This window comes from Indicator indicator, chromosome 17 (genome assembly GCF_027791375.1).
Source record: "Indicator indicator isolate 239-I01 chromosome 17, UM_Iind_1.1, whole genome shotgun sequence".
NCBI lineage: Eukaryota > Metazoa > Chordata > Aves > Piciformes > Indicatoridae > Indicator > Indicator indicator.
In genome coordinates this window covers 2,757,406-2,771,846 of record NC_072026.1, presented here as the reverse complement: position 1 = coordinate 2,771,846, position 14,441 = coordinate 2,757,406, and the positions used below count along the sequence as shown (strand labels likewise).

Sequence of the window (14,441 nt, the reverse complement as noted above, 5' to 3'; positions counted from 1 at the left end):
ATGTTACTCAGGAGCAACTGGCAAGACTCCAAAAGACAGAATGTAGTAATTAATCCCAAATCAACTGAGTGCCATAGAGGTGATGTGACTGAAAATGGCAAGGATGAACTTGGAATTAATCAGGAACAGGTTTCTAGGAGAAATAGATTTTTTAATGCCATTGTCTTGACATTGATAATATCTTGTCTGAAATACTGTGTGATGTTCGGGTCATTTACAGTCATCCAAGGTGTGAAGTTACATATGAACATTAAAGTAAATGTAATGGGTAGAAAGAGAATGGATCATCTGTCTCATGCAAAGAGAATTCTTGTAAGGATTTCCATTTGTTTAACCCAGTCAGGTAGGTCTGAGACAGAATTCCTCTTTCTTAAGACACAGGATTTAAGAGGTCTGTCTAGGACGATGTTTGAAGAACTGATGGAAATTATGATGTAAGCAAATGGATGGAGTAGCCTAGAAGGGCTCTTTCAGTTGTAACAGCTTTGCTTTCATGTGCAACATGTATGTTATGTTATGTTATCTCCAAGCAGCTGTTTTTAACTACTGTGGTTGCATTTTCCTACTGGATAAGGTTATTCTTTGGAATGAAGGATGCTAAGCTTTCAGTACTAACAAGAAGATTATAAGAAAGATGAGGACAGAATTTTCAGAAGAGCCTGTTGTGACAGGATGAGGGGGGATGGTTTTGAACTAAAAGAAGGACATTCAGACTAGATAGAGGGAAGAAATTTTTTGCAATGAGAATAGTGAGACACTGGCCTGGGCTGCCCAGGGAGGTGGTAGATTCTCTGTCCCTGGAAACATTCCAGTTCAGATTGGAAGGGACTCTGAGCAACCTGCTCTAGTTGAAGATGTCCCTACTGATTGCAGGGGGTTGGACAAGATGACCTTTAAAGGTGCTTTCCCACCCAAACCATTCTGTGATTGTAAATAAGCAGCCTAATGCCCTTCCATACTGTTCATTGTCAATTTAAGTGTGTCAAGAACCCTGACACAATGAAATAATTTCAAAGCTAATTTATTGGTGTTAAGATATTTATCGAAATAACATCCTAGGTGCATGTTTGTTGAATTGAAAATTTGACTCTTAATGAGAGCTCATTTTAGATGGAGGTAAATCTGTAAATGAAGTGCCAGGTCACACTATCTGTTTTTCTGCAGATTTTGTGTCGTGAAATAGAAGTAAGAAAAGCAAAGACAAAAGATGTCATGAGAATTACAACTTCTTCCCCCAAAAGATGTCATTCTGTTTCCCAACAAATTGCCACGTTACTTATTCTCAGGATTCTGCCTTTCAAAAAGGCTTGGTAATGGATGTCTTCCAGTAGCAGATACTGCTGCACCTCTCCACTAGTTATTTTCATTAACTCTGTGAGATAATGAGAGAACATTTATTCTTCTATCATCAGTTATTGTTAGTAACAGTTAGGATACTAAGAGGAGGAGTGAATCAGCTACAGGTGTTAATGCTGAGCTTCCTATAGAGTGACAGTAGTCTTAAGATCTCCCAGCACACTTTTGTCTGATTTCCATGTTAATCAAACCAGTTCCCTTGATTAATTCCCTAATGAGGCAAAGGGAATTACAGGCTTACAATACCAAGGCATGATAGTCTGTTTCCTTAACAAAAAGCTGAGTTTACAGAAGCCTTCTTTTTCTCAATGCAAATATGAAGAGAGGTCATACTCTTGAGGTTCAAGTGTGTATCCAGATGGCTTTGCCTGTGTTTCTGAAAAGCCTTCAGGGGAAACATCTGTCCTGGTTCATGTAAGGGTTAGTGCAGTCGAAACAGAATTCCTTGTTTTCAGGTGGTTACTCTAATTATACAGGAAATATTTGGCACAATTGGTTTCTAGATGAAATGCCAAACATGGTGGTTCTTAAACTCCTGTTTAGTTACCCCCCTAGGTACCATTAGCGCTGACATATGATGCACCAGTCTCCCAAGGTGTAACCCACCTCCCTTCTGTGAGGTGCACTCTGTAATTTTGTATTTCTTAAAACACCCTCATTCTTCAGAGTCCTGGCTGATGGTAAGGGTTTGATAAGGAAGGCAGTGAAGGAACTGAGGAACCATATTGCTGCTTTATCCCCAGAATTTTTAGGAAAAAACAGGGAAAGGACCACAGGTATCCTATCCACTATGTACTCCTAGTTCCTCTGAGCTGTCTTCTACTTTTCTACCATAAGAAATGTATGTATGATCTGATAAATGAGAGAGAACAAAGTCAGGATAGGGAGTCTCTAAAGAAGCTGTCAGAGAGATAGGAAGCAGACCAGTTTACTGTCAGTTAATGAGAGTTATGCTTTCCTGAGTGTATTAGTTATACACTCCCAGCTACAAATTATCAGGTTTAGGTATACCAAATTACTGCATCTTTGTGGATATTTAAAGCATTATAGTTGTATGGTAAAGAAATTTGGTATTGTATAGATGAATATTTTTAGAACTCTTCTTTTTAAAGTGACTATATTTTTCAGTTTCCACTCATCATCTGGCTTTTAATTTCTATGAGATATGTAACAAATGCTTTAACATGGACAGCACACAATGTTTTCTTTAACCACTGAGGACGTACACACCAATAAAGCTATTGAGTAGAGTAATCCTAAGTATAAACAACCAAAATTTTAAACTTCTGCCTGTTTCTTGTCATTTTCATAGGCACGTTTTGTGCTCTTCTAGGCTTATTCCACATTTAGCATCAAAATTTTTACATATATATATTTAAAAAAAAATAAGAAGTCCATCCTTTTATGCCAGTAAATAGCAAAGTTTTTGTGTTTTTAATCTTCTCACAAACTCTGTGTGTATCACTGTGGTAGCAGTTCTCATTGTTGGCACCTGATTGGATTTTGTACATCCTTGGAGTTACGAGGTAGGAGTGCAGGAGTCTGGATTTCCACACTCTAGGTTTTGTAGGCCTAGTTTATGAAGAGATAAAAACTACTGCACTGCATTTCAACATTTAGATGTGTTTAACAGACAACAGTACACCATGACTTCAGCTTTACTAAGCTGTGCAAATGTGGGATAATGATGTCCTTCTGAATTCGTTGATTGAATGTAATGAGAATCCTAATTGCTCCAATTTAATATACTCAGGAATATTTTTTGAAATATTATGTGAGTCTTTTTTTCCCTTCATTAGTCTCATTTTAAGGTTAATTTTTATTACTGAGTGAAATAGTAGAACCTCACTAAATGAATGTATATACTAGAAATCTTAAAGCAGCAAAATACCCTTTTGTTGAATAGATCCTACCACAGCTAGAAACTGCTAATTGCTATTATAGAATGATTCTTAAGGAATGGATATCAAAATCTTTCTCAAGGACCAGTTTTTAACTAAGATTTCAACCCACTCTAATGACTTCTATTTTTCGACAGATATTTTTAGTAATACAATTTATAATAACATGTCCAAATTCCTAAGAGCATTTTATCATTGCCTACTAGTAATGACTGTGGACTGCTCTCTGTAATAGATCTTAGTATTTAATGGTTTTGTCGTTAAGGCTCTCGTTGGAATAATTTATCACCAACTTAATTATTTATCATTCTTTTCTAAAAGGAGCTCATCAAATTCTAAAGGTTTCAGCATTCTGAAAACTATAGTAATCTATAAGAATCAAGGATAGTTTGCTTTAATTCTATAATCAAGTAAAAACAAAAATCCATAGCCTCTATCATTTTCTAAACAAAGCAGAAACTAGAAGAGTTAATTTGGAATGCAAGCTGACATACTTCTGTTTGTTTGGCTGTGGCCTGTTCATAATTACATCCATTTTCTGCTTTCCTGTGGCCAGCACATTTTTAGCAAGTTTTCAACGGAACAGCAACATCGAGAATAGAATAGAACACAAAAAAGCTATTAAAAACCTTTTTTAGAATTACAACACATTGCAGTCCTGTCCAAGAGAAATGTTCACCCTTGGGATTCTGCCTTTGGCTCACTGTGGAGACAAGCTAGAACCTTACAGGTTACATCTTAACTTCTCTCCAGCCCTTAAAAAGGGATTGCAACTGAAACCTCTTTGAGACTGACTTTATTATTTTCCTTCTTCCTCTAAGAGGAAGTCATTATACACTAACTTGATTTAATATAATGACACCTATAGACTGCTCTAGTTCTGAGCACCTCCATTTTCTTTTTTCTCTTCTTTTTCAATAGCAGTGGGAATACTCACTTTGGCCAGGAGAGCAAGCATGATTAAAGTCTTACAGTGAACTCCAAGAGGTCAAATGTAGTCAAAAAGCACAGCAAATATAATAGCCCTTAGTGCTTGCATATACTTGGCCATTACTCCTCTCGTATTCCCTGAGCTTATCGCTCTTAAAAGTTCACTTCAAGGCTGCTGTAGTTTGGCTTCTGTGAGGTTGTGTCTGTACCAACACAGCATTCTAATTCCTGTTCAGTATTTCTGCCTGAGACAAGGGCTTAAGACTTGTGGTGGTTGTAACATTTATGACAGGTTTTTGCTGTGGTCATTTATTACTACTATAAAAATCTGCCACATTTGGAACAGAAGATGGAGGGAAGAGTTTAATACAGGCATTTTTATTGGTGCTGGGGGCCCAGCTTTTCTGTGAAAGAAGGTGACTTTTGCAGAAAATATTCCATGCAGGATTGGATCCATAATGCTTTGCTCTCAGAACTGTGGGTAGGGAGTAACCAGCAATGTTCAAACTGAACCCTGACTCACTTAAGTAATGTTTTTTTATAGATGCAATATCTAAAAGGATAAGTGGAGAGTCTGTCCTGCACCTATCCACTTTCCTTGAGTGGTAAATCTAGAAATCATGCATGAACAGGAGAACATGCAAATAAGGCTAGGAAAATCCTCCAGTCTTCCCTATGAATACTTATAAATGCCTTGCTGTGTCCCAGAGCTGAATGTGAGCTGGTAACAAAACTATCTCTTGCAAGTGGTTACTCTTTCCAGTAATCCCTTTCTAGGTAGGCTTGTTCTTGTAATTTGAATGACTTCAGCAAGATCCTTGGTACACATCCTGAAAATAACAAGATGAGACTAAGTGGAGTTTAGCCCTTGGGACCCAGGGCTAAGGTTAGTTGTGAGTGACTGACTCTGCTTTAGTCATCCTATTTTCCTGACTCCAGTGGAAGAGAGAGAAATTTCCAAATCTGTGGTGGAAGCTGGTTATCTAGGTCAGGTCACAAGGATACTGACAAAAAAAAAGTTTCAGAAGTGAATGGTAACAAAGCCCATAAGCATTGCAACATAGTTCTGTCTGTCAGTACTGATTTGGATGTTACACAGGATACCTTTTTTTGAAACTGCAATATTAAAGAAACTTCTTCAATAATAATGTTGCTCAGGAAATAGGGCAAGCCAACTTTAATGATAATTCATTGTGAAGTGGTAACTGGTAGGGATTTCTTTTATTCATGGCGAACAAGTTAATACATCAGCTGCATATAAGAAGGGCAAAAGGACTGCTAAATGGAGCCAAATTTATACTCTTACTTAAACTATCACAATTGCACTGATTTCAGTGCTGTAACTTGGAAGAAAGATTGGTTGAGGTTTAGAAAAATGTGAATTTTTATCGGTTTCACTTTTAGCTCAGAATTTACATATCTCGCTGGTTTAATACCCTTTTCTTTTTCTACCTTTTTCTCACGTGCCTGTGGAAATCTGGATCGAAATTCAACAACATAAATTCTTACACATTCTTAAATGCATAAGAAACTACTTGTATCATAAATATCTTATATGCTGTCATTTGTGCTATTATTCAGTTTTAGCACCATTTAAAGTAGTCAGGATAATAGGACAGTGTAAGCATTTTTTTTAAATGCCATAAAAATACATTCTGTGTTTTCATGTATGAAGAGTTAATGGTAAATTCATATTTAGATAATCAAGAAGACTAAGAAAACTCTCTTAAGTAGCTTTTGGTGAGCGGCACATGTAAAATCCCTCCAGCACTGGGGATGTTCTGGTTTATGGCTATGTTTACTATTTATGGTACCTTGAATTACTCAGCTGTTTCCAGGAGCTGTAGAGATAAATCAGGTAATCATTTATTATCAGTTAGGATCTTAAAGGTGTGACATACATGTTACACATGTTGTTACAGCAGTCCGTGTTTCTCCACTGCAGTGACTGCTTCCACTTGGAATCCAGACTGAAATAATTTTGTGACTTCTAGTCCTCATTATTTGATTTAAAATGTACAGTGTGCTCATAAATTACTAAAAGAGAGAGACAGTATTCACTGATGCTTTATTTTGCTGAGAAACATAGATAAGGAAAAAAGAAATCCAGCTTCAGCAGCATCATTTCAGTCCAGCAGGAGTAATCAGACACAGTTTATAAAAACTGCTTGTGTTTGCAAAGAGTAGGCTGTAAAAGACCTTTTTGGTTAACAGAAGACTTCCTGCACATTTAAAGTTAAATGGAAAGCTTTCAAAATTCAATTATGCATTTTTTTCTTTTTTTTTTCCCTTAGGTTGGCTGGCAGTTAAAGAACCTGGTAAATGCATTGCGGGAAGACCCAAATGGAGTGATTTTAACCTTAAAAAAACGTCCTCAGAACACCCTGGTTTCTGCTCCTGCCCTTCTGAAGAATGTGAGGTGGAAGCCTCTTGCCCTTCAGGTAAGGAGGCTGTTGCAGCACTGGTGTAAGTTCTTTATTCTTTGCAAGAGAAAACACACAAAATTTTCCTTCCAGTGTGAGGAGCAAGAGTCTCTAAACAATCCACACTTGCTTTGAAACAGGGTGCTGAGATAAGTATGTGTGGCACTACTGCATGTGAAAAATGAGACTGGTTTCTTTCATTTTGTGGTGAAGTTGGGAGCCACAGGAATTTGTGGAAGGAAAGAACATGTTCAGAGAGTGTTAGTGAAGAACAAGGCAGGCTAAAGTTCAGTAGATCGCTTTGTCAGAGGTAATACTGCCTCCCTTTTCCCATTATTTCCCAGGCTGTCAAAACTGCTTGTTTGTAATCAAGCATGACAAGCCTTTTTAGATTTCAGGAAAAGTTTGCTTCTGTTCCACATCTCTCATCTGAGTTTTTGGGAGCAATGCTAAGAGAACTGCTAATGTTTTCTGCATACCTATTTCTTGAAAACCTGTCAATACAAAAAAAATTGATTTGTGGACCTCACAGCTGGTTCTTCCTACAGCATTCTACAGGTGTAGGAGAAACCTACACTTCATTACAAAACCTACTCTCTGTAAAGAGGCTGAACTCAGACTGTCACTATTTAAGGAAGGGGTTGTGAGTAAGATAGTAGCTATGCATGTTTATCTTTAATACCCTATAATGCCCTATAATTTTATGCTCTTTCATAATGTGGAAGCTTTTGTTTTCTGTTTTGTTTGGATTACATGATCCCTGGAGGTGTTCAAGGCCAAGTTGGACAGGACCTTGATCAACCTGGTCTAGTGGGAGGTGTCCCTGCCTATGGAAGGGATGTTGGAACTAGATGATCTTTAAGGTCCCTTCCAACCCAAAACATTTTATGAATCTATGAATCTATAAATGTGTCATTGAATAATTTTTAAATTAACAAAACAAAACACACCCTTCAAGCTTATCCAGGCAAATTTCCTTCCTGACTGGCTCTTCCTGAGCCTTTCGTTCCTCAGAGTGCCTCAATGCTACATAACTGCTTCACCTTGATGCTTCCTGACGGCCCAGAATGCAAGAGCTCCCAATGACCCAAGGATGCTTTCAGTGTCATCCTCACTAGGATATGCTTCTCCTGTGTATAGCATTGTGAGGGATTTGTTTAAAAACATTAATTGCTTTGGGAAATGGAAAGAGCATTTCCTGTGATACTTCTTAACGGCAGATTTTGTAATAAAATGTTGAAAACTCACTTTAGGTCTTCTTTATTCTTCATGCCACAGATGCAAGCTCAAGAACCTGGAGACGTTTCAGGTGCAGATTTGAGGTTTTGCCTGTTTCCTACAGTTCTCACCTGGATCTAGTATAATTTATTATTGCCATTAATGACTTGGAACTAGCATGTTAAATTTCAAGATGACACTAAAGCTTGTGTTTCCTGGACAGCTGACATAACAGCTTGATGCTGCTGGGAAGCAGTGATCTCACTTCCCTCTCCCTATTCTTGGCTACAGAATGTCCTCGCCTTTGACTTTGGCTTTTTTTTAGACATTCTAGATCAGTTTCATTTGTTGAATTGATAGGAAGGCTTTTTGGCTTATTTATTTGTTCTTCTAGGGGTTTCTACCACTAATTCATTAAATTGGACCTTACAGAACGGGAGCTGTCAGAGGCTATTGAGAGGCCTTCAGAAACAAGCAGGATACATTCAGTGTAGACAGAAGGTTTTGTACTTAGAAGTCATCAGGTGCATGAATGTAGGATATGGAATCACCAAAAATCTGTGGAAAAAGTTCTCAGTTCAAGTAGATCAAAACTGAAAACAAGCTTGCAAATGTCACACCATTACAAAAAAGGATATAAGGTGTATGGAAGTGTTGTATTGCATGGTGTGTTCAGCAAGGGCAAGTGTAGAGTCCTGCACCTGGGAAGGAATAACCTCCCTGCACCAGTACAAGTTAGGGGCTGACCTGCTGGAAAACAGTTCCACAAAGAATATGGATACATATATGGATATATATAACATACCAGGAAAGAACCACATGCAGAGCAATTTTTTCCATTCTGATTTAGTGCTGGTAAAGCAAATAAAATAAAAAAAAATTTAAAGGAGTTCATAATTAGGGAAGGAATGAAGAAACCAGGATTTAAGAACATGAAATTTAGAGGCCAGAAATGATACTTGTTAGGTGCATAGCAGGAATTTTTTTAATACATGTTGTCATGTTTTCTATTATTGCTTAAGGTACTTTTAGATATTATTAATATTTTTTCCACAATGACTACATTAAAAAATGTACTACCCAGTTAATTTATGAATTATTAATGAGACAGAACATCTAAACCATCATAAAATGTATTTCTCGTACTCACTGTGGTATTCCTTTGTTGTATATAGTTTCCCTTGATGCTTAATTAACAGCAGCAGAATATTAACATATGCCCAAGTTCTCTGCTACAGCTTTCTTTCAGTGAGACAACATGTCACTCAGAGCATCTTCTCATTTTGTCTTGTTGGCAATACGTGATATTAGAAGAGCATTTTCATTCCTTAAACACTGTGATTATCTTCCCACATGATACGTGGGGTTTCATCTGCAATGGCAAACAGTGCTCTGTGTTTTGTAAAAGTGAGCACACAGCAGCTTCATTTAAATAAAATACTATTTCAATTTTTTTTTCTGCTTGTAGAAATGTTCTAATTGTAATCTTCCATCCTGTTACAACTCCCTGATCCAGAACATTAAACCTTTGATAATTTAGCTTGAGACACAGAAGCTGTCAGGTGATAGGAGCAGTAAAGCTTACCTACGTCAACAGTGACAACTTCATAATAATTCTTAGGTATTAGAAAATCCATGTTCTGCTCTGCAGCTTTACAAGTATCTTCAGAATAATTCTAGCTAAGTAGCTCATTTCAGATTCTGAAAACCATCTGAATTTGGAGAAGTGTTGCTTCATACAAAAGAGAAACTGTCTAGCATTAGGAGAGCAGATGCCTGCAGAGTAAAGAAAGGAAAATAACAAGTTGATATTTAGTACTTCTTCTATCCCACTCCAGTTAGTTCGCAGTTCAGGTACTGTGCCTTGACAGAATTTCTCAGGTGAACTTTGAAATTGTGCTGTCCATTTATTTTACTATCTCAGTGAGAAATATCTTGGGGAAGGAAAACCTCAGAGAAAATGTGGCAAGTAAGAAAGTCGTGTTCTGTTCTCTTGGATATCTTGTATCAGAGGAGATGGTGAAGTCATTTCATCTTAATGCCACTCCTGCTTCCATTGAATTCTGTAGTATTCATATGTATTTCACTGTGTTCTCTTGCTGTGAGGACAAAGATTAGTATTTGTACATCAGAAAAGGTATACATTTTAAGTTTCAAAAAGTGAAAATCCACAGGCCTTGCAAATGGTGTGCACACACCTGCTGCTTTCCAGCACAGCTCTACCAATGTAACAGTATGGGAGAAATACTCAGCAATGCTGAGCATTCTGTTTCTTATTGTCTGTAGTATTTGTCTTGCTGAACATTTAATTTTTCTGAATAGCAGCTTGTCTATTAATCATCTATATCAGTGGCCCAACTTAACCTCCTCTGACAAAAATTCCAGGCTGTAGGCATTTAGAGGGTGATACAGAGTTGCAAAGCCCCGTTTTCCTTGGCCGCAGGCAATCCATGTAGAAGAGTGACACCTGTGAGTTTCCTGTGAATTCACCCATCAGGGGAATTCTGGGGATTGAGTTCAGTCAAGGCAGAGAGCAAGGACTCAGTACCTCATCCTTAACCTTCAGACCCCCTCAAAAAGTAAGGGATGTCCATGTTCAAGCCTCTCATTGCTGTACCACTGTCCTTTACCACCTTACTGCTGGTTTTTGCAGGACACGCTGGGGGCACTTGTTAGAGAGCTAATGGAGAGAATAAGTAAAGCTGAGAGGGAAAAGACAGGAGACAGTTTATCTGGGAACAAATCCTGAAGCAGTGCATTTTCTTAAAGACTTAAACCCCTTATATAGGGAAAAGGAACTTCAAAAGCATGTATTTCTGCAAACTCTGTAAGCTCTTACAGCATTGCTAATGAAAAAGGCAAGAATAAGAGCTGGTCTTTGTGGGGTGGGGGTGGGAGAATTCTTTGACCATTATTTTTCACATATATTTATTGTGATACTTGAGAGAGGAATGAACTACAGTAAGGTTAGAAAAACAGTATGTATAATGCTTGTCTTCAGAAAGGGGAAATGCAAGAGCCAGGGATTTGAAAGTCAGTCATTTAATATGCACAAACAGTTTGTGAGCACTAGGAAGATAATAGACAAGTGAAAACAACATGAATTTATTATGAAGAAATCATTACACAGATTTAGTGCTCTTATGTGAGCAGTCAGCTCACCTGGTAGATAGGAGAGAAGCTGTATATCTTCCTCTGATATTAATACCTTTTTTCCTGATGTTCTCATAAGTATGGCGTCAAGAATTATGGACTAATTATGGTGAAATTGAGATTGAATGGGTGGAAAATTACCTCACCTAACAAAGAGCTGGTAATGGTCCACCATCAAACAAAGAATGTGTCAGGTAGTTTCTATAAACAGGGGGTACGTGCTCTTTTGTCCCATAAACCAGGAGGACCTGCAAATGCAATGAAGTCTCAGCTAGTAATTAAGAATATGGAAATTCTAATTTGGAGAACTTGAATAAAAGCTCTAAAAATGTAATTAAATGAACAAGGGGCAAGTGTGAAGTATCCTACTTGGAAATATAATGCAGATTTAAAGAATGTAGCAATTGAATAACATGGCTGTAACTCCAAATAATGTGGAAATCCTGTGGAGGGTTTGCACCTTTGCAGGTGCCTTCCAACCCAAACGATTCTACGATACGATGAAATCACAGTAAAGAAAAAACTGAACATCATGTTGAAAGGAACTGAAATAACTGGCTAAGAGATATAAATAGGAATGTAAATCACAAAGATATACAAATTGTTTTGCTTTATTCAGTATTATTATAATTTCATCTGGGTACTGAACACACTGTACACTGGGTACACAAGCACAGAGCACACTACAATCCAGTAGTGTTTTAGAAAACAAACCCTATAACCATTCCCCCTTGTCCTATCTCTAGGTACTCTTATGAAAAGTCCCTCTCCAGCCTTCCTGTAGGCTCCCTTCAGGTATTGGAAAGCAGCTCTAAGGTCCCCCTTATGTATATTGATAATACAAAAGAAACCTCAAACATTTGATCAGAGTCTATGAGGCTTAACAATAAGTGTAGAAGAGTGCTACAATTTGGATCCCTGTGCAGACTGATATTCTGATGGTAAAGCACCCCTTGGTATTTAGGATTGCTTTTACTTGTTGAGTCTCATAAAAATCATTTCAGTGTTTATCTCCAGAAGACAAAATGCCTTGCATTTAGAAAAAGATTATCATTACTCTTCATAGCTTACAGACCTCTGTACTTTATTAATACTTCTAATTTATTGCTTAGGTTAATTTAAATTTTGTTGCTGGTCATCTCAGAGCCTACATTTGTATCACCAGTGCAGAATCGTAGGATGCATCAAGTTGGAAGGAACCCTTGAATGTCATCATGGTGGCTATGATTTCAGTAAAAAACTCAGAACCAATTGGATGACCATGAATGCTGTCTTGTTTAAAATATCTGAACCATATCTTAATAAATCTTCCACTGAATACCAACATTATGGTTAGAAATGCTTTCATTCAATTCAAGTATTGCAGAGTTCTGTAATTAATTTTTGTGTTAATGGCTTTTAAGAGTATAAGTCCTTCCTCCCCATATAATTGGTTTTCTGCATTGGTTAAAAGTCATCTTTTGATTCCAAGTCTCAGATTTTCCCTTGAGATGGCTTTTCAATTAATTTCCCTGGTCTTTTATCAGTTTCTTTCAAAACAGCCTTGAACTCTTCAGTAAAACAGGGTTTCAGTAGATATCTTTTGGGGAGAACCTTCAATAATTTGGGGGGAAAAAAAAAAAGTCAAGATTCCTAAAATTATTCATATTTACTTATTATATTATTTATATTATATATATATATATATATATAATATATATATTATTATGATAGACAAGTAAATATACTTGTTACTGGTAGCACAGAAAACATGACTTTAATCTCCATGTGCTTTCTTCTTCTTTCACAGCCTGTAATTCCAACCAGTCCAACAAGCAGTTCTACAACACCAACAAGTACAATGGGCATATCCTCCAAAATGGAGAACTCTGCACTCCAGGACGTTTTCATTCTGTCTCCAATGTCAGGTCTTTATGGGCCCAGGTATTTACATCTTAATGAATCTGAGGGTTAAAAAAAAAAAAAAAAGTTTACACTGTCATTTTTTAATTGATAAAACCAAGAAACAACAAGCCACAAAATAAAACTAAATATGTAGTCAAATTATGAGCTAGGAAATCATTAAGCAACACATCATAATTTAAAAAGAAAGAACTTTCACTTGGCTAGATAAAAGTGGAGAAAAAAAATATCTGAATCCTAAAGCATTTAAGGAATTCTTTAATCATGTAGTTTTATTTACTTTTATGTGACTACTTGTACCTTATTTTAAAGCATGCATTTCTGTAGGGGTAAGCTTTGCCTTCTCACATTATTCCAACTCCTTATGCTCTCTTTCTGACAGTAGAACACTCCTGAATAAATCTTTTTATCTTCCAGTTAAAATGAAACCTAGTGATGACTTCAGTAATTTACATTTGTGAAACTGAATCACTTATATGAAGTTAATGGACTTTCCACTTGCAATGTTCAAGAGACTCAGTTGTGCACTTCAGCATTTTCATAAAATGGTTCATTTCTCCATAATCTTCTGTTTTACTGTTTTTAGGGATGAAATTGGAATAATGTCTTGTGATGACATCAGCAAATTTGGAAAGTCTGGGATGAAAGGCTCTGAGTCTCCAAGCTATTTTCTGGAGCATGAAAGTGGGAAATGCTACACTTTAATTGAAGGTGAAGGCCACTCAGTGGGCTCTGAGTATGAGAGAAGCAGAGGTCCAGGAGTGCGGAGAAGAGAGAAAACCCCCACTCATGGTAGGCTTGGTTTCTGTAACAGTTCCTCATTGATCAGATTTACAAATTGTGCTATTAACACTGCAACACCTGCAGATGTCCTAAGATATGTCGTAGAATGGCTTGGGTTGGAAGGGACCTTAAAGATCATCTAGTTCTAATTCTCTTGCCATGGGCAGGGACATCTCCTACTAGACTAGGTTGCTTAAAGCCCCATCCAACCTGGTTTTGAACACTTCCATCCTTGGAGCCTCCACAACTTCTCTGGGAAAGCTCTTCCAGTGTCTCACCACCCTCATGGGGAAGAATTTCTTCTTAATGTCTAATCTAAATCTAATCTCTTCCAGATGGAAGCTGTTGCCCCTTGTCATGCCAGTACATGCCTTTGTAAAAAGTTCTCCTCCAGGTGTCCCGTTAGCCCCCTTCAAATGTTTGCCATTCCTTGTTAAACCATGACCTCATGGCTCTGAACACTAGACAAAAGTTTATATGAAAGAATAATTAGTGTAATGAAACTTTTTTTTTCCTTTCTCTAATTGTCTTTTTTAAAGTTTGTAAATTATTTTGGCTGTGGTATCTAGAAAAGGGAAAATCTCTCAGGCTCAGACTAGTGAAAAAAATGTGCCTGTGAGGAACACAGGTAATAAAAACATGTTGCAGGTCAATGGAGATAATACCAAGAGCAGTTATAGTGGAGGATCCAATAACAGCTGAAACGGAAAGCAGCTGGGGAAGAAAAGAGAAAAATCTTTAAACACTGCAAGCACTGATTCTGTTGGTCTGCTTA

The 14,441-nt window shown here is 37.3% G+C and overlaps 1 protein-coding gene across 1 annotated transcript in view; it reads left to right on the top strand.

The window, feature by feature from the left end:
• LOC128972456 (connector enhancer of kinase suppressor of ras 2-like) overlaps window positions 1-14,441 on the top strand; it is a 198,619-nt gene that overhangs the window by 131,582 nt on the left and 52,596 nt on the right. Inside the window, exons 9-13 of the mRNA XM_054388444.1 lie at window positions 6,482-6,628; window positions 12,771-12,904; window positions 13,470-13,684; window positions 13,801-13,808; window positions 14,255-14,294. Of these exons, the coding sequence (XP_054244419.1) occupies window positions 6,482-6,628; window positions 12,771-12,904; window positions 13,470-13,684; window positions 13,801-13,808; window positions 14,255-14,294 (544 nt within the window). The remainder of the gene's footprint in view (window positions 1-6,481; window positions 6,629-12,770; window positions 12,905-13,469; window positions 13,685-13,800; window positions 13,809-14,254; window positions 14,295-14,441) is intronic.